Source organism: Eumetopias jubatus, unplaced genomic scaffold (genome assembly GCF_037043125.1).
Source record: "Eumetopias jubatus isolate StellerSeaLion01/CBP00866 unplaced genomic scaffold, mEumJub1_p1.0 scaffold_13, whole genome shotgun sequence".
Classification (NCBI taxonomy): domain Eukaryota; kingdom Metazoa; phylum Chordata; class Mammalia; order Carnivora; family Otariidae; genus Eumetopias; species Eumetopias jubatus.
The window spans coordinates 12932308-12957311 of NW_028274819.1; the positions used below are offsets into that span (position 1 = coordinate 12932308).

Below are 25004 nucleotides of genomic sequence, written 5' to 3' on the forward strand. Positions count from 1 at the left end.
ATCCCTGAGTCCTACACCCCTTAGAGCCCAGGAAATATCTAAGACCCAGAGATGAGGCTAGAAGAGTCCAGTGCAGGGCACTTGGGTGGCACAGTCGGTTAAGCATCTGACTTGGGTTCAGGTCATGCTCTCAGGATCCTGGGATCGAGTCCCGCATCAGGCTCCCTGCTTAGTGGGGAGTCTGCTTCTCCCTCTGCCTCTGCTCCTCCCAACCCATGCGTGCTAATGAAAAAGACTGGGGGGCGGGGAAGAGTCCCGTGCTCCCCCTTGACCTTTTCTAACCTAGAACCGGCAGTACCCACCAAAAGGTACATCTCCCTCATGTCAGAGAGGCAGCCTCCAGCCTTAGCCCAGCCCTACTCTTGAGTCGAGCCCTATTAGGATAGGGTGAGGCCACTCAGGCAAAGACTTTGTACTCAAGGGATCAGCAACTAAGTCAACAAAATATGAAAATACTCTGTCTTGACCTTCTGTCTTTAGGTCAGACTGACCAACTCACATACCAGCCAGCAAATAATCATTTAAATTTTAACTTCAATTTAATGGAAATTGCTTGAATCTATTCTTTTCCCCTTCTTACACTTCACTCATTACTCTTTCCCTACACATATCTACTTTGTTGACCACACACTATATGCCCCAGGGCTTTGAAATAGAGGTAGGCTCTTTACCTCCTAAGAATGGTTTGGAACTTAGATGTTCTATTCTTCAGCTATTTAGCTAATATGCACAGTTCCACACAAGTCTTATCTTTCCCCCTAAATGTAAGAACATGAAAATTAGTGCTGTAATCACCCCCAACTGACATGCTATTGTCCAGTATTTTCATTCCGGTCCATATCCCCCCTCACAAATTACATACTGCTCTAAGTTAATGCTTTCTTACTTTTACCAACATTTACCAGTCTTTTAGTGTCCTTTCTTGAATCTGGTTTGCCATTTGAGATCATTTTCCTTCTGCCTCAAGAACATCCTGTAGATTTTACCTTTTCTGAGAGGCAAACCCTGCCTTTGTCTGAAAATGTTAAGTTTAGCCCCCAAGTGTCATTTTCCATGATAACAGTTTTGTTCTCAACAGGATGAATGGTAAGAATTCCAGGTTTCTGGCTTTCATTGTTGACGCTGAGAAGTTACCCACTGGGCTATTTTCTACAGTTTTCCCTCTAGCTGCTCAAGATTTTAAGTCTTCTGCATTTCACCCTGTCTCTAGAAATGAATTGCTTTTTTTGTCTTGACTGGAATTCATTGGGATTCCTCAATCTGAGGTCTGGTGCTTTTCACCAAATCTGAATAATCAGCCATCCTGTCTTTGGATATTGCCTCTTCCTGTAATTTCCTCCTGGAGCTTCAGATAATGTGCATTACATCTTACTCTCTCGTCCCAACCTCAACATCATTGCTATTCTCCCTTCTTCCTTCTTCTTTCTTGTGTGTATTCATGCTGGATAATTTGTTGAGAACTATATTCCATTTCACTAGTAGCCCTTCAACTTCTCCAACCTATTTCATCTAAGTTTTTAGTTCAACTTTGTCTTTTTCCTAATTGAAAACGACTTTTTTCAAATCCGGATTGTTGTCCTCTCTTATTTTCAAACTTTCGTTTATAATCAAACGTTATTTCATTACAATCTGTGTGACAATGCCAACATCTCAAGTATTTAAGGATCAGCCTCTGTTTCTTTCTGTCCATCCTTTTCACTCATGGGGCCTTATTTCTTTGTGCATCATCATTTTGGAGCAGGACTGCTCATTTGCCTTAGGAGTATCTCTATGGAACTGAAGCATTACAGGGATTGGATTTGCTTCTGGAAATCACCTGGAGGCATGGCCAACTAAGTGCCACTTTAAATTCCACACTTACAATTTTTTTGGACCACACAGGCAGTGCACAGAAATTTGTACTGAAAACCCACAGAGAGCCATCTTGTGGTTATGAATTCTCAGGGAAGATACTGTACGTCTTTTTCCTCCCACCTAGCACCATGGTTGAGACAAGTACATTCCTTGCTGCTCCCTTCTATACAGTTCTTGTTTACCTTGACACTAAGGGTATTCCAGCTTTACCTGGAGTCACCTGCAAAACTCATTTCCTGTTTCCCATACCCTGTATAGTCACTAAAATAGATGCTTAAAGTCTGCTGAGTTTCGCAAAAACTCTGGGTAAAAGCTAGCTTTTAGCAATTGCTTACTTCTTAGGATTCCAGTTTTCATTTCATTTTGAAGATTCATAGATTTCTTATTTTTATGCTTGTTCATCAATGTGTTCTTAAGTATTATTTATAAATACATTTACCCAGCATCTTGCTTGTTTCTGCTGAAATGACATTTCAGATTATCTAATCCACCAAATGCCAACAGAAGCCTGAGCTAGTCCCAGCTATACGCACTACACTCCGCCCACCCTTGCTTCTGACAAGAGGTTATAAAAAGCCCCAGAGTCCAAAGTTCACAAAAGACCAGTGCTAACCTTCCCTTGCCTTAAATGTGAGGGGAAAAAAGGCGGGAAGACAAGAGCAGAGTTAAGTCCCTCACACAACTTCACCACAGATAACCCATACTTTTCCTCAGGCACAACCACCTTAGGGCATTCAGACTGTGCCCATTAACACTAGAGTATCTGAGGAAAGACAGCAAGGTAGTATTCCCTTCTACATCCTCACTGGAAGAACTTGTCCTTTTCAACAACAGAGATGTATACAGAGAGAAATGCAGCACTTTTTCCTCAGCTAAAAATAAAACACCATGCTTACAATAATGTTTATGGCTCTTACAATGTATACTAACAAGTTTAAAGCTCTTGACTCAGTCCACTTGTGGATAGCTGGCCCTGGTCACTTCAGACCACATGAAGAGGAGAAAAACTAAGTCAGGATTATGATAATGCAGACAGACCAAAATGATTATTTTCATGCTTTCCCTACCTCACTTTCTCCAGCTTTCTCTCATCCATGTCTGCCTCTAACTTCCAGGTGGGTCAGCTGAATAACTAATGCTTTAAGTGACTGTCAGACAACAGGAAAGTCAGAAGTCATAGGTGATGTGTAAAAGAAATCCCCTCCTACAATGTCTTTTCTTACTTTTTTTTCTGCTTTCTTGAGGTAGCCTGTCTTTGGGGAGTGATTTTAGTTTCCAGACACACCTCCTTGGCTTTGGCCAATGGGGCCACATGCTCCCCAGTCCAGGTACCCTTTGTAGCCAAAAGTGACACACTCGTCAAAGTCAGCAGCTCCAGAAGGTTCTCTCTGCACTACCAGGCCCCCTATCAAGGACTAGCCTCACCTCTCAGCAGCCTAGACGTTATCTGTAGGACACGACTTGTTAAGATAAGAAGTCTTTCCTACCTTCACACCAGCCTATCACAATTACCTCCAATTCGACTGTAAGCAATTCATTCCTTTGAAATGAAGTTTTCTCTATGAATTCTCCCTTACTATGATTATCATCACAACCACCACGGAACTAGTAATAGTGCCAGTGGAGTGGGAGACAGTCACCCCAGATTCCAGTTTGAGGCTAGAACCTTAAGCGAGTCATTAACCAGATTGGGGTCTCAAGTTGCAAATAACTGACCACAGGCATCAGAATAACCTAGATGACTTATCAGGATTTCAGATTCCTGAGTCGCTTTTATTCAGTTTTTGGAAATCGAACATAGGGATCTGCATTTTTCAAGCTTCCCAGGTAATTCTTGTGCACTTGTTCAGATCCAAAAGGTGAGGTCTAGTTGGTCTGTTAAGTTTATCCATGGAAATACCAAGATGAATCTCTGCCATCCTATACTTCAGATAAAAAGACAAAATTGAGAAATAATGATCTAGAAAGGCTGGTTGGTCCTTAGTTCTTCCTGGGGGAGATATTTCCACTTTGTAACGAAGTACTTTAAGTTCAGCAAGAAAGAACAAGTGTCCAAGTGAGGTCATAGCTTTGAGCTGCCAGAAAGTATGTCACAGAAGGACCCAATAGAGCTATTTCACAAACATGTTTAAAAGAAAAAAAGAAAAGCCTCACTAAGATAGAAGAGTTGGTGGAGCATCATCTATAACCACTCCCAGAAAACAACTCAGGCTCTAAAGGGTCAAGGAGTACATCAGCAAATCTTGACAAAATCCACAGGATTCCTAAAGTTGGTCTTAGCAGGAGGTACCAATAGGCTTCAAAAGCATTTCTAAATTAGTGTCAGGACACTTAAGAGATATAGGGGATTTACAGATCATTCTGTTTAACACCTTATTTTAGGTAGGGGCAGAGAGGAGAAATGTTTTTAAAAGCCCACAAATCAGGGCACCTGGCTGGCTCAGTTGGTGGAGCAAGCAACTCTTGATCTTGGAGTCATAAGTTTAAGCCCCATGTTGGGTTAGAGCTTAAAAAAATAAAAAACCACAGATCTTAACCACATAGGATTCTCATGGATTGTAAAGAGAAAGTGTCCATGTTTCATTCTCTAACCCTAACATCCACAACGCCTAGCACATAGAAGATGCTCAGTAAATATTTATTTAATGAAACAAATGGACCAACCCAGGGAGGGGGGAGAAGTGTAAGATTTGTTTATAGCTCATTATCAGTGGATAATAAATATAACAGAAATAAAGACTATTCACCAGTAGCCTGGTTCTTCCACAGAGCTAGAAAACCATCTCAAGTGAAGCTACCAAACCTCTTTGGAAAGCAAACTCTCATAGCTTTTTGGCACTGTTGATTCATCCTTCTAGTCTAAAACTACAACTGTTTAGACACAAGCTTTAAAAGGGACCAGCTACAATGCTTAGATTTCCTCACTAGCCCGAGAAAGTTTTCATACCCAAGACCTAGTTCAAACAAAATTGAGACATGACCATCATCAGAAGCTATAGATTTTTAATCTAAAGACTGGGCATACAGCAAACATTTTACATAAATTCTTGAGTTTTTTAATTATATAACAGGAAATAGGGGCCCCAGAAAAATAAGTCTCTTTCCACAGGTCTTAATCCTTGGCCTCTGCAGTAAAGACAATCTCTAGCAACCCTACAAGTGTTGGCTACCCATCCATATTACTGGTAGGACACAACAGCAGGTCTAGGTCTGTCCCTTGTCTTCTTACTAAAGGATTACGGATAGCCTGAAAAGCAACACTGTGGCCCAGTATTCAGTACTTATATACATGAGCCTTTTAATTACACATTTTCTTATTATAGGAGGGCAGCTGGAGTTGGTTCTAGTCATAAATGTTCAATGTTCAAGAGGGCCATGTATTGCAATGGGCTTTGTTCAACATTCATTTTATCAAATGTTGCAAAAGAATTCCAGTTGACTAAGAAAGTCATTAATTCCATATACTTCAGTTTCCTATCTCTAAGTGAGCAGTAAGTTTCCTGTGCTCTACTTAGCCATATTTCATTTTTAAGAATCTTAAGAAGAAAAATGTTTCACATGTAATTAAAAAGAGCGTTGCTTGGTAAGAGTTGGGACTGAGCTCACAATAAATCCATCCTGGTACAACCCCCTTCTGGCTGCTCTGGAGAGAAGGACACGGATATACATAAGGAAGTAACCAAGATGAAAAGGAGAGATGAGATACAGCTTAAAGTGAAGAAATGACACAGACCCCCCACATACACACTTTAAAAACTTTATTTATATAAAAAACTCATTTGTTTTTAAAAGCATTAACAAGAGAGAAAGAAAAACAGGAAAGGTATGGAGCAGAAGACATGCCCCTTAGTAGTGTTCGGTGGGGAGGTGGGATTTTTGGTTCTCTGGAATTGAATGTTTAGTGTTTTTATAAACAAAAAAGAAAAAAAAACTAGTTAAAGGTCCCCAAAAGCCCATGGCTGTTCTATTACCCACACCCCACCAAGAAAAAGAGCACCAGGAAAAGAGCAGAAGAGGACCAGAGAAACCAAGAGTGGAGCCAGGTCCAGATGGGGGCAATTTCCCCTGTGCAGTATGTTCTTAGGGTCAAAGAGGGGAAAAGGCTCCTTTTTGCCAGAAAAGGAGTGGGAAGAAATCGGAGGGGGAAAAAGGGTAAATAAGGGATTCTAATGCATAGAGGAAGGGAAGAGGGGTGGGTTGTGCACTTTTCTCCTACCCCATAGCCTCGATATATAAGGGGAGGTGGGGAGAGAAGGATAAAGATTTCCAGTTGCATTGAACAGAGCCTTTAGATTAAGGGGAGGAGTAAACGGCAAAAAAGGAGAAGGGTTAAAAAAAAACAAAAACAAAACCCAACCAGCATAGCAGCTGATTCCTCTAGTCCAACCCACTAACAAACAGTAAACTGAGAGGAGGAGGCGGTATTGGGGTGGGAGGGTGGGGGAGGCAGGGAGGGAGGGCTGACTTCCCTCCAGCCACTTCAGAGATGACAGTCAATTCTGGGCAACTAAGGAGAAAGAGTCGCACCACTCACTCCTCCCACATTTTGAGATTCATCAGAACAGGATCTTTGCAAAATCCCAACCATATACCATTGAGCAAAAGCTGAATGGCTGAAATCAGAGGCTCTACCAATTCCCAAAGGAGAATCTGATGTTCTCCAGGTCACCTCTCCTTTCTGCTATTTAGGGCCAATAGTGGGTAAGAAAGCAACAAAATATAATTTGCAAAATCATGAAAATGAGACCGCAGAGGCAAAGAAAGGCACATGGAAGGGAAGGAGGAGATGCACCCCAGGCCAAAGGCACAAAGAAGAGGCAAAACCAGGGGCAATCCCCACCTTTTAAGGGTAAAGGGGGTGGGAGTATGTACATCAAGTCCTTTTGTCAGCCAACCAATCCAGGGAAGAGGCAGGGGAGGGCAGGGCTATGAGGGGAGGAAAGGAGACATGGGGGGGGGGGGGAAGCCAGCTTCAAAGCTTCCTGCCAGTTTCAGACTAACTGATTCACGTACATTCCTACTAGCTCCTCCTAGAGGTTCTTCTCCTCCCCAGAAGACATCTTTCTGCTCCTTCTCACCCAGAAAGTCTTCCTTGATACATTCTCCTCTTTCTACAGCCTCTTGCAAATGGCCAGGCCAAGTCAGCAGACATTATCACAGGATGGGAGAGGAAGATTGAGGACAGCCTCGGTAAGGGGCAACGGCAGCAGCCCAGGGTTGGCATGAGGCTTGGAGAAGAGATGGAGTCTGTAGGTCCATGATGGTCCCTGCCCTGGAGATGAGGAGAGCAAGGTTTCTTAATCTCAGTTCTAGGAGACCTTCACTTACTCAAGAGCCCTTGCCAGGTGGAATGTGCCAATGTTGCCAGCCTTCTTTGATTCAAAAATAGTCATCAGGGATAAGGGAAGAGCTCTCACTTCCCATTCTCCAAAAAAATAAAAGTCCCTTCCCCACCAGGAAAAAAAAATCTTGATTAAGAATCATCAGTTTATCAGAGTGCTGGATACTGCATATACAGCCTGTAACTTCCAATTCTTCCCATGGCTTCCAGTGAGGACTCCCACTCGCTCCCCCCTCCATACAAGGCCAAGAGTTCCAGGGAGAACTGGTAAAAAGAGCTAATCTGCAGCAGTTTCTCGAGATATGCATATAACTGAGTCAGGCTTCTTGGGAGCAACTGTAGGGGATCTGGAGGGGGGAGGAGGGACAATTAAGCTTCACTGGAAGAAGTTAGGAGTTGGTGGAAAGAAGGTGGCCACTTGGGGCTAATAAGGGCAGGAGGCAGCCTGGCAGTTGGCACAATAGTCCAGCGAAGAAAAGGAAAAATCATCAGTCCATTTCACCACCAAAAAATAAAAGTACATATATTATAAGCTCAGATGTAGCGGAGATAGTGGTGCTAAATCTTCTGCTGTAGGGAAAAAAGAGAGAAAGATGTTAATAGGGTTGGGAATGCAAAGAACCAAACGACAGTTGAGCAAATCTGGAGGGAGGAAAGTAGCACATAATGAAGAATCAGATCACCAGAGGCATGTCCCAGCCTCATAGGAGGCAACAATCACAGAAGCAGCACCCCCCAAGCTCCAAGTGGCTGAGACTAGGGTCTCTGGCCTGATCAGATCAGCATGATTGGCAAAATGCTGGCACACAGGGGCCTCCTTCCTCAAGACGATCTTGGGGGTGGCTGAAGGACATACCATGGAGGGGTTAGACACTTGGTCCCCCTCATCATCCAAAACCAACACATCCAACTCTTCCTCCAGAGATTCCTGCCCCTCGTCCTGCTGTGAACACATGCAATTTGTTAGTATGAGAGTAAGGAAATAGAAACCTCGTGAGTATGTGCCAGATCTAGGGAAAAATCCCACAATTGGTCAACTCAAACAAAACAAGAAACTAGTAAGAAAAGGACAAGATATTCGAGAAAAGGCAGGGACAGGAAGAGGACAGATCAATTAGCATTAGTCACATCACCAATACATTTATCGTCTTCCTTCCCTTCACCTGACCATTGCAGAATTATGACCCAAGAAATCCCAATGTGAGTCAAAACTCCTACTTTACCTGAAAATCCCTACCAGGAAAGAATACTGTCTTTCACTACGTACTTTTTTTCCTATTTCACAAAACATGGAGGTTTCAAAACAGAACTAGCCTTAGAAGGACAACAGTATATAAAAGAGAATTTACCATCAGAGGTGTTCCCTTCAATGGCTCCATTTCACCTAGATCCCCGGATCGATCCAGTGTTCTGTTGTGATCCCCTCTCTCGTTCAGTGTGGAATAGTTGTTATCTAGTGAAAAAAGTACAACAGGATATTCCCTCTGGTGTATATATACAATATATATTAAGTAGAGAAGTGTGAATTAGGCACCCCTGTTGGGAAGTAAACTTTGTCAAATGTTCCAGAAAGGCATTAAGGTCTGGTCCTTGACTTAGGGTCCCAGACTTAAAAAGAACTTGTAGGACATAGAATAATAAAGCTAAACAGAAGCAAGCTGTCTATAAATGGTAGTGGAATTAAGGAGAGAGAGAGTGAGGTGCACTGTCAACAGTCAGGAAGGACCTAACAAAGGAGACAGGACTTAGTTAAGCCTTTGGGGATGAAGAAAATCTAGCAAAGCAAAGGGGAAGGGCATTCCAGTAGGAGGTATTACCTGAGCAAAATCAAAAAAGTATAAAGAGACAAAATAGCAAATTAGACCAGGGGGGCTGAAACAGAGTACATGGAAGGAAGATGGAGAGGGAGCCTGAGGCCAGCAGGTGAAAGGCTTTAACAGTTTAAGGACCCACACTTGATTCTGTAGTAGGTGGGGGTACGGGTGGGGAATGAAGTTTGTTTGTTTGTTTGTTTGTTTGTTTTTAAACCTTTGAGTATGTGGGAATGTGGAAGAAAGTTGATGGATGAAGTTTCACTAATCTCCTCATATCCTTACAAATGGAAATGTCCAGCCAATGAATGCTCTCCCAGGATGGTAAATGGTGAAGGTGCTAGAAAAAAACTGCAAGGCCAGACAGTTCTCATCCCAGTGAAATATTACTGTATGTCTTCAGGCAGGAATTCATCACCTACCTAATGATTTTGTGTTTGATCCCATACTGCTCATCTGAATTTCTTCCCGATCAGGTTTCTTATCTATACGGAGTCAGAAAGTTATCCAGGTCAAAAACCAACTCTTCAAATTCTATACTCATCATAAAAATTACTCTCTGGTCGGTCCTCCCTCCCTCTCATCAAATTTTTACTGAGCACCCACTATGTGCCAGACAGCAGACAAAGCCCTCGTGGGACTTAAAGAGATCCCTTTCCAAAGGACTCCTAACATGAGAAACCTTTCATGCTAAGCCAGCAACTGTCATATTATTTGGCCTCCAGACACCTTTACAGTCTTAAAAATTATGAAAATCCAAAAAGTGTTCACTGGTGTAGGTCATACGTTTTACTATTTTACTGAACTGAGAAATTTTAAATATTTATTTCACTTAAACGTAACAAGAAACTTATTCCATGTTAACATAAAACTTAATGTTTTTAAAAAGCAGGGTGGTTTGGTTTTGTTTTTTACATTTTTGCACATCTCTTTAAAGTGTGACTTAAAAGAAGATAGCTGGATTCTCGTATCAGCTTCTGCATTCAATCTGTGGTAATGTAATTTTAGTTGAAGTATATGAAGAAAATCCAGCCTCCCACAGATAAAACATTGGAAAAAGGAGAATTTTAACAATCTTTTCAGATAACTGGATATTCTTTGATAGTACACTAACATTCAACAAGTACAGTTCCTCTAAGGGTAGCAACAATATAGTATCTGAATCCGAATGATCTCTTCATACTTCACGAAATTAAAATGTCTCTTGCACTTTGAATGGGTCAATTACCCATGCAGCATTCTGAAACATCATGCATTGGTCACTTGGAAAATACTGGTTCATAGAGTAATGCAGATCTTCTAAATGTTAAGACATTTCATTATACAACATCAAAAAATAAAATAAAAAACACATTCATTACTATCATCACTGATTTCTTTAAAAAGTCTTTTCAGTATTGGGGTGTTCCCAGGCTCATAATGGCAGGTACAAGTTTGCCAAAGTTATTTTCACTTGAAAATTCAGGCAACAAGTACAGTCACTTATTTTTCCTCCAAGTGAGAAGCTCACTGCATTTATTTTTGAGAAAATATCTTGCAAATATCCAAGTCTAAATAGCTGTAGTTGGGTCTTTCTTTTTTTTCAAGGAAAAATGGCATTCCATAAAAAGAGTGGCCAGTCCACTTAGAAACTCCAACTATAGCACCAGTGCTTTTCGTCATGTCAACCATCACACTATGTATGCAGCACAGGATCTTTCGAGAAGATGCATACTCAAGGTTAGAAACAGTAAAATTAATTTTTACAGCCCCATCAACTACATTCTTAAGTGAAACTGGCTCTTTTTTCAAGTTGTGAGTCCATGGTAATAAAGACTGCGAGGACTGGTTTGGCCTGGCGTCGCCGCCAGTGTGCACCACCAGTGTGCACCACCTGGGCTTTTGCACAATCAGCACAAATGCCAACAGACACGGGGATCCCCACACATTTCAAGAGCCCTAAGGCAAAAGCCAAGTGTCATCAAGATAATAAGGGTTACAATATCCACTTCCATGAAAAAGAAAACATTTCATAAAACAAAATATGTAATTCGTCTTTTGGGAAAAAGTGTATTTGCTCACATAGCAAAAATGTGTAAAAGATAAAAACCACAAAGAGCAGCAGTTATCACTGGGTAATGGAAGTAAGTGGTTTCGTTGTTATTTTTCTGGTTGTCTGTAGTTTCCAATTTTTCAACAGCCCATATATTACTTATGGGAATTTAAAAAGCAAAAAATCATCATTAGGTGATATATACATATATCAAACCATTGTGTTGTACACCTTACATTTGTACAATGACAGATGTCCGTTCTCTCTCAAAGACAGAATACGGCAAGACTAGGGTTCACTGTCCTGTCACTCTAAGTCTGCAAATAAGGATAGAGGATCCCACCCAGGCTCCTGCCTCTTCTGTTTCATTTTCTAACGCTCAGGACTACCAGCTTCTGTGGTACCATCCCCAGGTGAAGTATTATTACCTTCTACCAAAAGACTAGCTCATTCAGTAATACATATATATTCTATTTCTTAGGTAGTCCGTCCACTAGAGAACAGCAGTGGTGGAATAAAAGCAGAGGGGTATGCCCCTGGATACTGCACCTGTTTTCTGGTTCCGGTCAATCAGAGGGAGAGTGCTGTCATCGTATGAATGACTGCTCTGGCTTCGAGAAGCATTGTTTAGATTCACCTGGAGGCAAACATAAAATGCAACAATGTCTCAGAATACTGAATTCACCCACATCTTATTCCCCAGTGGGCACAGACTGAGGTCCCTATTCTCAAATACAACTCTTACCGAAAGATGACTCATATAGGTTAAATAAATACCTATAGAGTGAAACAAACAAGGATGTTACAGCTTCTATTTATGTTCCCAATGGTGTTCAGGAGACAACAGAGGTACCAAACACTCATGCTATCAGAAGGTGACACAGTCTCCAGCAAATTCCTTCAAAGGGCTATGGCAGATTTGGGGGAAAGTCAAAAAGGCCACCTTCCTTCGTCACGACCAGCACTAACAGCATGCTGTGATGCAGAGGAAGACCACAACTGTTCGGGCAGCAAACGAAGCATAGGCACCACTCTTTTGGGGAGGAGGAGTAAGCCAAATGATTTCCTCACTAACAGAGACTTAGGATAAAGTAGGACTCGATGTGACAGTGAAGCAGAAGAAACCAAAGACAGAGTGGTACATGAGACCCAGGACAAAAAGGTACACGCCTCAGGCCCCAGAGCTGCTCTACCTGGAAGTCTGATTTCTTCCATCCTTCTTTTTCCAGTGGCTTCCGTAGTTCCTTATAGCCCCAGATTGTCTGTAATACAAGTGCTGCTGCTCGGACTTCTTTTTCTGATCGGTTCCTTTGGAGGAAAGTAATACCAGATGGAATTTGGACATTAAGACCAGGGAAGAAGCTGAGAACCTGTACTCTCTAATACAGTGTAACTACAGAAATGCCAAAATGGGCAAGATCAAGTATTCACCAAGTTCTGTATTCTGTCCACAACAGTGACACACAAAGAAGTTTGATGGACAAGCAGGTTATCATTGGATAGCTCAACGTTAAGACAAAAAAACAGAGCAACATCTCTTTACACTTCACATGTAAATAAGGGAAAATAACCTTAGAGAGCAAAAGGGGAGTGCTCCTTCCTAGCAGCTCCCTCTCACACTCAAACTCTTCCAGTTGTCATTTTAAGAATTAAACTCACCCTGATTTATTGATCAACACCAGCTTCTCAATGCCCTGTGTCTCTCGAAGCTTTTTGGCAGCCTCCAAGTTCTCAGCAATAACCTCGTTGATGGTGTTCAAGAGAGAGACCACGGTGTCCTCAGAGAAATTCTGGGAAGAGTTCTGCTGCCCTCCTGGCAGATTCTTTACCAAGTTGGGAATAGCATGTTTACCTATAGCATTAAGACGAAAGGAATGTGTGCAGGGAGAACAAGCCAAGTCTGGCTATGAGGAGCCTAAAATAAGACTTAACTACACTGATCATAGAAAATGCAGGTACTGTCCACAGGAATCAACTTCATTCTGCTACAGGATTATCATACCAGAAAAGCAAAGGACCTGGAATAGCCATGAATTTATGGTTCTTCTTATTCCTTTCTTTATTCTCTCCTCTAGTCACACTGAAACAACGTGAATACTTTGTATCAAATATGCTAGTCTTTTCAGAGAGTCATCACTTCTTGTCTTTCAAAGAACAATTAAACTAGAACCCTCGGAGTTGCAAACTACAGAGGGCTAGCTGGGATCCCTCCTCTGTCATTTCAATAATAAACTAAATAGCATCAGCCAAATGGAAGGCTCTGTACTAGATGCTGAACTAATGGTTCACATCCAACTCCTTACCAATGAGTTCTTTGTTGCGAGCATCCACAGCCAGATTTCTCAGTGCTCCAGATGCAGCTTTCACTACCCGCTCATGTTCATTGGTCAGGAGGTCGGCGATGGCAGAAAGAGCCTTCTCTTGACGCAGAGCAGAGCGAATGTATCGACCATACTAGAAGTAACACATGGAAAGAGGTGGAACAGATTACAAATGGCAGCAAACTAGTTAGCTGAGTTCTCCCACTCTGAATCCATTTTCTAAAAGGTACTCACTGTCCAGCGCCCAGCACACAAGTTCTGGATAGCTCCAGCTGAGGCTTCTAGGATGGCAGGAGTCTTGCTCTCCTTGAGGAGTGAGATGTATATCCGAACCACCTCTGGCTGAAATAAAAGCTCATAGCCTACACAAGAAAGGGCAGGAAAACAGAGGAGGCTAGTTAGTACCTACAACATGCCAGGCTCTGGCTGGTTGAAGTCCAGACTCAGTACTCTGGATTGACGGATTTATGCTCCTGTATCATTAGGCTCCCTATACTCTCCCACCCACCCAACAGCCAACTCAGAGGCTTGAGTCCATGCCTTCTTAAGAATAATTCATCCACGGTAAGAGAAGAACAGACATCAACTCATCATATGCAACTCTACCTCTCTCCTTCTACCTTGCCTCTTCTCTTGCAGTTTACTTTGGCCTTGGCACTCAGAGGGATTCATCTGCCCACTCATAGCACTCAGGGTTACAGATTCCTCATCTCAAATGAATGGTTTCCTAACTTAACTGAGTCATTCTGCCCACCTTTACTACGACTAAGTAAAAGGGCCTATCCTAGATTTAACAACATGTAAAGTTTTCATACCCATGAAGAGCTATGAATTTTAAACCCACTGTACTGATAAACACCCAAACTGTGAGAAAGAGACTTCTTATAACAGGTAATAATTGAGTCCTAAGAACTGTAGCAGTTACTTAGGGCACCTACATCTCTGGCCTAGCCTGTCATCAGGACCTTACCCGTCCTCCAGTAATCTAAAAAGTTGCCAAAACAAGTCATCCTGCTATACCAGTTTCCCAGTGCTTCACCATCACTCCACATCCAGAGTGGGAGGAAAGAGAACGGTGATCATACTGCACTAACGCTATCTGACACTCATCTGTGGACTATGTGTATCAGAGTCCTGGAGACTAAAAGGAAAAAGATAACTTACCTCGAGCTGGACTAGTTCTTTTAGGGAAATCCACTGTATCGTTTGCCGGATCCTCTGTGGGTTTTTTCCCTTTGGAAATTAAAAAAAGGAGAAAGGGGAAAAAGTTTGAGAAAGGAAAGAGTCCACTTGGTGCACTTTTTATTCTTCAGTCAAAATCTTTTCGGATCAGAGATGCATCAAGAGGAGCGGGGGGAAAAACACCAAAAAGAAAAAACCAAAAAACCAAGCTCCCCTCCCCCGTCCCGGCGGGGGCTGCGCAGAAACAAGGACAGAACACAGGCAGTGGACGGGTAAGATGAGCATGAGCACCGTGGTTTCTGTTGTCCCGAGAGCTGGCCACTGGAACTGCTGCCCAGGAAGAGCATGCCATGAGCCACTGGCTCCAAAGAGCTGAGCTTGTTTCAATGGTCTTCCTCAACTGAATTCTCCTACATGCATCCATAGGGAAGGGTTAGGAAATACTAGGGAAGCTAAAACCGAAGCATGCAAATTAGAAGTAGGGAAGCGCCTTAAAAGATTCCACTCACCTCTGGAGAACCACTCATCTTCCAGGGCGTCACCCAAGGTGGAAAGCAGAGAGAAAGGAAGGAAGAAAAATGCAGGAGAGCGATGTCAACAGGACCACGGGCAAGTAAGTAGGAAAGCAGAGAGGAAAAGAAAAAATACAGGAAACACAAAGGAGGAATGGGGGAGAAGGCCCCAGATTAGTTGAGTTCTTGTCCTTCGCTGCCCCCAAACTGATAACCAGTACCACCACCACCACCATTATCACCACCTTGAATGAGGCACACGACAAAGGGAAGCAGCTGCAGAGCAAGGAGACATCCTTGACTAGGCAGACTCACATACTGCTCAGCAAGTATTTTGTACCTAAAGCTAAAAGTGTTCCTTCCCTTTCCCGTCCTACGTTAAAGAGCAAGGAACAAAGAACCAGACTCACCTTTGCCCTTCTTGGCCCCAAAGCAACTGGCAGCATGCGGCCCAGTATTGTTGGCAACATTGGGAGGTGCCTCTTGGTAACGCTCTGCCTGTGGGATCTCCCGGTGAACTTGATACGACAAATTCCGAAGAAGGCAAACACAGTTCTCCACAAGCTTGGGAACACAAGATAAAGGGCTCAGTGAACGAGGAGAATGCCTATCGTGATTTCCCAACAAGTCCAGGTTTCCATGATTCAAGTATTAAAATACTGATCTCCAGAAGTATAGATAGCCCCATCCGTCATCACTCACAAAGCCTCTTAAATGCACCAAGCTTCTCAAAATCCTTGCAGCCTCAGGCTGATGGAAGGTTTCTGCCACCATTTGGTATGTGCACAAAACAGATCACCCTGACTTTTTCCTACTTAGGAAAATATATAACCTTGGAAATACAGCTAAACAGCTTTAAAATAAATGATATAGGTGAAGGAAATTCTAAAGAAAACTGTTTTCTTCTAAGGTGAACATCTACTTTAGGGAGCCAGGGCTGGTACAGTAACCTAATGTCACTTGAAAGCCTAAGATGGTGAGGTCTGCACTACAGGTACCTTCATGGTTGCTGTGAATGGAATTCACTCAGCCATTAACTCACCTTGCTGTCCGAATCCTTCTGCCCAATCTCAGCCTGAACAATGAAAATTAGGGCATCCACTAAACCATCACATTCCCGAAGTTTCCGGCGAGCTTCACTCCTCTCTGAGCTGACATTCCTGAGGGGGAAGGGAGAGGCTTCAAGATGACTCAGATCTAGAAATCCTCCCTTAATATCTTCAACATCTACAAGCCGCCTCCATACCTTTTCTTTTTACTATAACAATTAGTGAGTACTTGTTATAAGCAAGGCACTGCAGTTGAGAGAAAGCTGAGTAAGACAATTCCTGCTTTTAGGACATTTATAACAAGGCCGGGGTGGGGGAGACACACACACATGACTAGGGAGGGGCTAAATAAGGTATACCAACATCAATACTTTAAGATCAAATAGATACTTCTTGCATGGAAGTACAAATGAAGAATGGGGCAGAGCACACAGGGGTATATCCCAAAGAGAGAAAAAATATATTATAGCATTTATAGGATATAAGAAGAAATCAGGAAAACTTTCATGAAATAAAGGCACTTTTGAGTTTAGCCTCAAAAGATAAATAAGGAGGGGGTGCCTAGCTGGCTCATTCAGTAGGGCATGCAACTCTTGATCTTGGGGTTTTAAGTTTGAGCCCCAATTTGGGTGTAGAGATTACTTAAAATCTTTAAAAAAAGAGAGAGAGAGAGAGACAAGGGCACTGTGGTCTGAACGAAGAACACATTTCCCCCAACACTATTACCCTTCTCGTACTTTGTACTCCTTATGTTGCATTTGTTGCAGCTTTACTTGAAATATAGGTCACTGAGGACAGGGCCACAGACACACTCAAACTCAGGACTAGACAACTGCCTTACACGTGGTAGATATTGAACAAATGTTTACAAAATTAAATGAACAAACTCAAAGAGGCACAGAAGCGAGGATGTGCAGGGGAACAAGTAAACTGACATAGCAAAAGTATGGGCACACAAGCAAGCAGTGACAAAGGTAGAACAGGCTGGAGTCACAGTATGCAATATGGATAGGAATGGAAGTGGAATGATGGGCCAAAGAATTAAAAAAGAATTTCTTTTTTAAACTTAAGTTAGTCCTAAAAAATTCAATCTTCATACTCTCGAAGCCCTTATGTTACCTAAGACAGCCAGCTGTGTTGGTGAGCACTGACTCCCACTCAATATGGCGCGGCTTGCAATCTTCATTAGGTTCCCGCTCCCAACCAGAATGTGGGATGATCACTTCATCTGTCAATGCATGCAGTGCATGGTCCACAATCTCCATTTTGATTGAGTCATGGGATGAGAGATTCCACAGGGTTCCTGGCAGAGACAACTCATCAGATACCTCTCCAACACCCAAGACAGTATGTTTAAGGAATGCCAAAGAGAATCCCTTACTCCATCATTTCTCAGTCTTCCACAATGACCAAATACCTTGTAACGATATTCAAGCTTTTGTTTGTGACCCATGATAAGAAATATACATTATGGCTCAACATATTCATACATACATGTAGATCACGAAATAAAGTTTCATAGAACAATATTTACTATATATAAGCAATGCTCTCTGGGTTATCTACACCAGAGTTTCTCAACCTCAGTACCACTGACCTCTTGGGCCAGATATTTCTTTGTTGTGGGAAGCTGACCTGTCCGTTGTTAGATGCTGAGCAGTACCTATGGCCTTTGCTCCTTAGGTGCCGGCAGCACTCCCTCCCGCCCAAGCCAAGTTATGACAACCGAAACTGTCTCCAGACATTGCAAATGTCCCCTGGTGGCAAGATCAGCCCTAGTGGAGAACGAACAGTCTACCCCACTTCTTGTTCTTTCTTTCTCTTGAAATACTCACTGGGATCCACAAAACCGTGTTCAATACACACGAATGGATCATAACCCACAATATGAAAAACAACTCTTCTAAAGCAAGGATCACAAGCTCAAATGTCTACACATGCCAGGCAGGTGAGTCAGGACAAGCAGATATTTAAAAGAAATTACAAGAGAGTAGAAAAATAGCAAAAGACACTCAGCTTCAGTGTTGGGGAGACAACATGCTATATGGCAGTAGTTGGCTAAAGATAACGGCGTATGTTCAGGATTATTGCAAATGGGAGAACACGCCTACCAGTCAGTTCAGACCAACTACTGTCAGGTAGCAAAACAGATCTATTGTTGCCAGTTCTCACACATTTTTAATAGAAGCCAAGAACTTGGAATTTTAAATATCAGCAACAAATTCTTTAAAATTTTGAAAACCTTGTGTGATCCAAACAAATCAGTGAGATGGATCTGCCCCAAAGACTACCAGTTCACAACCCTGAGTCCAAATTAAAGGAATGAAAGTCCCTCTAGCTCTCGGGGCACCTGGGTGGTTCAGTCGTTAAGCATCTGCCTTCGGCTCAGGTCATGATCCCAGGGTCCTGGGATTGAGCCCCGCATCAGGCTCCCTGCTCCGCGGGAAGCCTGCTTCTCCCTCCCCCACTTCCCCTGCTTGTGTTCCCTCTCTCGCTGTCTCTCCCTCCCTATCAAATAAATAAATAAATAAAATCTTTAAGAAAAAAAGTCCCTCTAGCTCTCAACATCTCTAGGGGTCATAGTAACCCCAACCGAGCAGTTGCCTTTGTGCCCGTAACTCACCAGTAATGACTTCGGTGAGGTCCATATCCCGAGCTTTTCGGAGCAATCGCACAAGGGCAGGAACACCATCACAGTTTTTTATGGCAATCTTGTTATCCTGGTCACGTCCAAAAGAGATATTCTTGAGAGCTCCACAGGCTCCAAGGTGCACTTCCTTTTTGGGGTGATCTAACAATCCCACGAGTACTGGGATCCCCTTGAGCTTCCGAACGTCAGTCTTCACCTTGTCATTGCGATAGCACAAGTGCTGCAGGTATGCAGCTGCATTAGACTTGACGGCATCCAAGCGGAATCCTAACATGGCTATCACCTCCGGCAGCTCTGGCTGTCTCCAGTTGGGGGGCGGGGGCCCCCCTTTACGCAGGCTATCCAAGCTCGCTAAACTTCCCCGTTCATGCTGGGCCAGAGGAGCCCAATAGTACTGGTCCGACGGCACTTCCTCACCAATCATGTCTTCGTAGCTCCTGCAGTGTTGGAAGAACCAAGAGGAAAAGAATACATCAAGTTGCTGAGTCTGGTTTCCTGGTGAGCTCCCATGACCCCTCACCTCCAAGGCTGGAGGCAGGAGTAACTTCAACTCTAGTACACTAGATCTTACCTTTCCTTTGCATAAATGACAGACTGATCAATTTTTCTTAAGGAGATAAGGGAACAATTTTAAAGGCATCTGCAGTTAGATTAAAGCTACCTTTTTCCTGTCAAGTTTACTAGCTCGGATGATAGTAACAAGCATTCAGAGACATTAATCACAAAAACAGAACCAAATCCTGACTGCTTAGCACTTGACACCTGACAGCTAAGCTCTCTGGATAGAGACTGAAATAAACCTTCAGACGACAGAGTTAAACCGAAGAAGTCAGCAAACAATGTCTGAGAACAACTCTTACAAGCCTCAGCTAAACAGGAAATGAGGCATTTACACACAGGAAACAGCTGCTGCGATTAGACCCTTAAACACACTTATTTAAGCCTCTCCTTAGCTTACTTTGGAAATTAGAAAAGAGGAGGTGGTAAGAGTAAAACAGTTCAGGCCTTCATGCTACATCGTAGGGGGACCTGGCTTTGGTAGAAGCTTGAACATTAATTTTCACAGTTCATCCCAACGTCACCTCTGCTACTCAACAAATGTGTTCCAGATATGATTGCTAGCCTCCGATTTCTAAAGACAATACCTTGAATTCTGTCAAAACAGAGGCTACTGAACAACACAGCATTTGGGATACCCAACGAGTAAGAAAAAGAACAGAGACAAAGCAACGGAAGGTTTAGAGAGAAGTCTCACCAGAGAGAATTCTTCCTAATTTCAGTACTACCAGCAACCACTAGAGGGTGAATCTGTCACACTATTATTTATTCATAACCACCGGGAAGGAAGAGACCCATTATCTGCGAGCTCATCTCACCCTCTGGCTCCCATAGGAGAAAGGAGAATCTATTGTGTGGAACTCTCCAAATAAGCCTGTTGTTTGTTCCACAAAACCGCTCCCACTGTCACCAAACCCTCAAGGTTGGCTGCAGCAGAGGCCCTGCCTCTTAGCTGTCAACATCAACCACTCAACAGCAACTCGGATGGACAAAGCACTTAGTAAAAATCCCTATTTTTTAATATCATCGAAAAAAATGAATAGGTTATATAGCTAAGTTTTAAAAGGAGGCTACTGAACAGTAATGTTAAGGAAGATTCCATTTTAGTAGGGTAAAAATAAGGTCAGAGTATGTCGAGTAGGTCTACTGCATTAGAAAAAAGAACTCAAAGCAAGTGCACCAAAATGTTAACCATAGTTCTTTCTCGATGGCCGGTGTGCCTTTCTTCTCTAGTTTTGTAGTGAGCATGTTTTACTTTATTATTTTAGTATAAGCAATTACAAAAACAATTGCCACAACCAAGATTTTGGTCACTCAGTTGTATTTCCTTCTCTTGTAAGCAGTGGATCAAGACATTCTTTCCTTTGTCTTACAAATAACAAAGCTGTGCCCAGAAAGATTAAATGACTTGCTTGAGGCTATATAGCTAGTGGCAAAGGCACAACTAGAACTAGAAGTCTTCTGGTTCAGTGCTTTTTCCACTAAACATTCTGCCTTACTGTTTCCGTTTGACCTTGTATTACTCTCCTAGGCCTGGAACAGGAAGAAGCTAATGTTCTTGCTAGTCAAGCAGGTTTCCAAGTCCAGTGCCACCCTGGAATGGACCCAGAACCAGGCCCAAAACATTCTCTTTATGTCAACTGCCATAGCAGAGAATGACCTGGCCACCCACACCCACCTAGGTCCCAATCACTCTACTAATGAGGAAGTCAGAAAAGCAGACTTGCTAACAAGCAGACGGCCAACGCCCTGGGCAGACTCCTTTGGTGATAGCTGTTATCTACCACTGCTTCAAGTAGCACCAGCTGAAGTCTGGTGCCCACCCTGCTGCCCCCTGTCCCAATGAAAGGTGAGTCACATGGGAGTTGGACTAGGTGTCCAAATGATACAATACCTAAAAGGTGAATGACTCAGGCTTAGATAATGGGGCCTCTACCCTGGGCCCAGCCCAGTTCACTATTAACCAAAGCTACCTAATATGAGGAAAACTAGCACCAAGGCATTTGCTTTAGACTATGACCCCATACAGAAGTTCAACAATAGCTGCTAGGATAGCCTTACTACCAAGACATATGTAAATCTTCTCTTTTATTGATTATTTTTCCTTGCCTAGAAAACACTATGTCTCTGATTTATTCTAAAGCAGGATTGGCAGCCCATGGGCCAAACCTGTTTTTGTCCAGTCCCAAAGCTAAAAAGGGGTTTTTATATTTTTAAAAGTTTTAAAAGGAGAACAACAACATTCAACAAAAACGATATATGGCCTGCAAGCCTATTAAAATAGTTCTACCTGGTCCTTTACAGAAGAGGTTTGCCAACCCCCATTCCAAAGCACTCTTCCAAGGTAAACCTTCTACCAGCCCAAACATCAATCACTCCTTTTTTTCACATCATCAAAGAATCCCCAGGGATGTGTAGTTAGAATAGGCAGCTGCTCAGTGACCTTTCAGAATGTCACTAACATACCACCCTCAAAGGATGCCACCCCCATTTCACTTTATAATCAAATGTAAGAACCAAAACACAAAGTGGCAGGGGTTTGGTGAGATCAAGGTTTGTTTTTAACTTGAGACTAAAATCACCACAGAGAGGGTTCTCACATACACCCTTAACTGTCTATTCTGGCCCTGAAAACCTAAAACCCTCAATTCTTACTACCAAACCAGATGCTGAAGAAATTAACAGGAGCAAAGGAGTACCCCCATAGCCCTCAAGCACCAAGCTCCTTTGTGAAGCTATCACCAAAAGGGAGCCAGATCTGGGGCAGAAGTTGCAGCAACTCTTGGCATGGAAGCAAAGACCACTCTTCAGGATGTAGCCCAATTACAAGTCATTATCTATAGATAATTAGAATATAGGACTTTCATCATGAAAAAGACAAAAAAAACAGTATTTGGTAGTCACAGAAGGGAAGATGCAAGTGTCTCTGATTCAAAAAGACACTTAGAGAAGGAAGAGCTACCCCTTTTCACTGTCTTGGTTTAAGACCCTTTTCTTCCCTACCTGAGTCGTCGGCGAGGGTCAGAGGGTGTCCCAGTCCGACGAGCAGTGCCATAATCGGACATCATGCCGTAATCCAGATCATCATAGCCCATGCTACGCTGGTCATCCTCTAGCCCATAAGGCTCTGGGTGAAAACGATGCAGATCCACACTGCTCCCACCTACCCGAACCTGGGGCTGGGGCCCATACACATCCTGTCTACTAGGTGCCCGATAACCTTCCATGGTGGGCCTGTACCGCTCCTCAATGCGGGTCACCCGGGACAGACTGCCATAGTTGTCACTGCTACTTGGATAACCATCTTCATAGTGGCGGCTATATCCATCGGGAGGGTAGTGGAAGTTCCTGGGAAGGGTAGCAGTGCCTGCTTGCCCCACATAGGGACCAGGTCCCCCATTGCCATTCTTGCGGAAGTCACGCCCCAGAGTCTGGATATAGTTGTTAGAAACTGATGAGGCATCCACAGGCAGCCCATCTGGTCCCACAGGGACTGGCTGTACTGTCCGTGTTGTCACAGTCTTCACCACTTTCTTGACCTTCACGTAAGAAAAGAGAAAAGAGTAAATAATATAAGCCTACATTCTAGACCTCTCTAAGAAATGAAACAAACCCCCACCCAGCTCACTTTAACTTGAAATGCCTTACATTTTACCAACTACCCTTCTCTCTACCTTACAGGAAGTGCCCAGGCAGGAAATCTGTGCTGGCAGTTAACTATGCCCGTAAGGGAAGCTACTGTAGACCTTGCAGACTTCTCCCTTCCCCATTCCATTCAATTTTCCCATACCTCTTCTATCTTCCCCATCTGGCCAGAGATCACTTTCTTTATGCCTTCACTACAGATTAATACTTCTCATCCACCCTAAGTGCTTAATCTCTACCCCCCACCAATAAAGACCATAGGAAGACCTCCTCTATCATCCCAGACCTTATACAAGTCTTTGCTTACTGTGGTCTCTGTGCGCCGAGTAGTTCCATCATCAGAGGTCTCCACAGAGACAACAGACATGGCTCCCTCAGGGTCCTCCTCTGTGTAGGTCCCCACAATCTGCCCTGGCTCCTGCATCCTGGGAATGGTGCTATACACAAGGTGACTGTGATCCTGTATGAAAAAGAGGAAAAGGAAGGAACGACTATGAAGCCATATATATCAACAGTCCAACCCAATGAGAAGTAGTCTCCCTAGTGAGAGACTCCTCACGCATCTTCCATGGGCCCCAGGATTTTTAGTGGGGTAGTTGACCCCACCTTTTGAACTTGTACAAAAGAGCAGAAGGTATAAGTCCCCAGTTCTAATCATTTAACAAATACGAACTGAGGGGCGCCTGGGTGGCTCAGTCGTTGGGCGCCTGCCTGCCTTCGGCTCAGGTCAGGGTCCCGGGGTCCTGGGATCGAGCCCTGCATCGGGCTCCCTGCTCCATGGGAAGCCTGCTTCCCCATCTCCCACTCCCCCTGCTTGTGTTCCCTCTCTCCCTGTGTCTCTCTCTGTCAAATGAATAAATAAAATTTTTAAAAAGAAAAAACAACAACAACTATGAACTGAGTTAACTATAGCCACATCAACACCCAAGTGACAGAGACAGCAGATTTAACTTCCCAGTTCTGGTCATCGAAGTGAATATGAACTGTGTTAACTGTGGCTACATCTATATCTGGGTGATCCTTCAAAAAAGAAGTTCACCAGCAAAGAACTTTTAAGATGAACCAGAAAATCCCCCAAAAAACCATCTTCTGACCTGCTCTGTTACTCTTTAGAAACTGCCTAAGGCTCAAGACCAGCCAAATTTCAGGTAGAAACAGAAGCATGCCCATTCCAGAAAAGGGATGCAGTAAATTGAGGGATCAAATACAGGATCAGCGGCCATTAAAACTTATTCCAAAATACAACTACATGTATACATTTAAGCTCCACTATTTTATTTTCCTAAATGAAAGCAGCTAATTAATGGGTGGGTACTTACAATGTACCAGGCACTTTGCAAGACACCAATATGCTCTCATAGGGCAGGGAAGTTAAGAGAAAAATGAAGCAACCCAGACCTTGAGCCAAAGACATTACCTGGGGTCCGTTGAGTTTCAGATCTGAAAATTTCTGTCGCTCAAGGTCAGCATCGCCCACAAACCGGCCGTTCTGAAACATAGCCCACAAGAAGACAATTCATTTTGTGGCCTTCCTTTGCTCTATCAAATACAAGTAATCTTTTTTCCAAACAGGAAAAGAGCTTTCAAAAAGGTATTTGTGGCCTGGCGTCCTTCTGTCAAGTACTTATAAAAGAACCACATCACTCCTTAGTTTTAGCACTTTCCTCAAAAGTGGAACTGGGCCTGGCACTGGCAGACTGGGTCTCTGGAACATAAGAAGGTAAGCTCTATGAGGGCAGACAATTTTTTGTATTTTTATTTTTTGGTCAGTTTTGTTCAATGGTATATTTCCAGTACCTTGAAACAATGCTTGGCACATAATAGGCACTCAAAAACTATTTGCTGAGTAAATAGCTGAAACTCAGGTTAAGTCCTTAAAAATATAAGGAAAGTTAGAAAGGCTAGGTTGGGGAGTTTCCAAATCCTTCTTTATTGCTCTATGCATCTTCATGCTCTACTACCAACGGAAACTCCCACATCAGCCAGCTTTTTAGAAAGAGATGCAAGAGGGGCACCTGGGTGGCTCAGTCATTAAGCATCTGCCTTCAG

The 25004-nt window shown here is 43.1% G+C and overlaps 1 protein-coding gene across 6 annotated transcripts in view; it reads right to left on the reverse strand.

Moving 5' to 3' along the window:
- Positions 1-4840: 4840 nt before the first annotated feature.
- The window catches only part of CTNND1 (catenin delta 1), a 46477-nt gene continuing 26313 nt past the window's right edge, over positions 4841-25004 (reverse strand). For 3 of the 6 annotated variants that reach the window (XM_028111165.2, XM_028111161.2, XM_028111160.2), the window contains 16 exons: positions 24373-24444; positions 23263-23415; positions 22314-22849; positions 18726-19189; positions 17222-17405; positions 16096-16213; positions 15464-15617; positions 14524-14592; positions 13594-13721; positions 13342-13492; positions 12698-12890; positions 12232-12346; positions 11588-11675; positions 9429-9491; positions 8545-8648; positions 7772-8138 (listed from right to left, as the gene is read on the reverse strand). In XM_028111165.2, the coding sequence (XP_027966966.1) occupies positions 7875-8138; positions 8545-8648; positions 9429-9491; positions 11588-11675; positions 12232-12346; positions 12698-12890; positions 13342-13492; positions 13594-13721; positions 14524-14592; positions 15464-15617; positions 16096-16213; positions 17222-17405; positions 18726-19189; positions 22314-22849; positions 23263-23379 (2748 nt within the window). In that variant the 5' untranslated portion in view covers positions 23380-23415; positions 24373-24444 and the 3' untranslated portion in view covers positions 7772-7874. The other 3 variants (XM_028111163.2, XM_028111164.2, XM_028111162.2) reach the window with 3 other exon arrangements.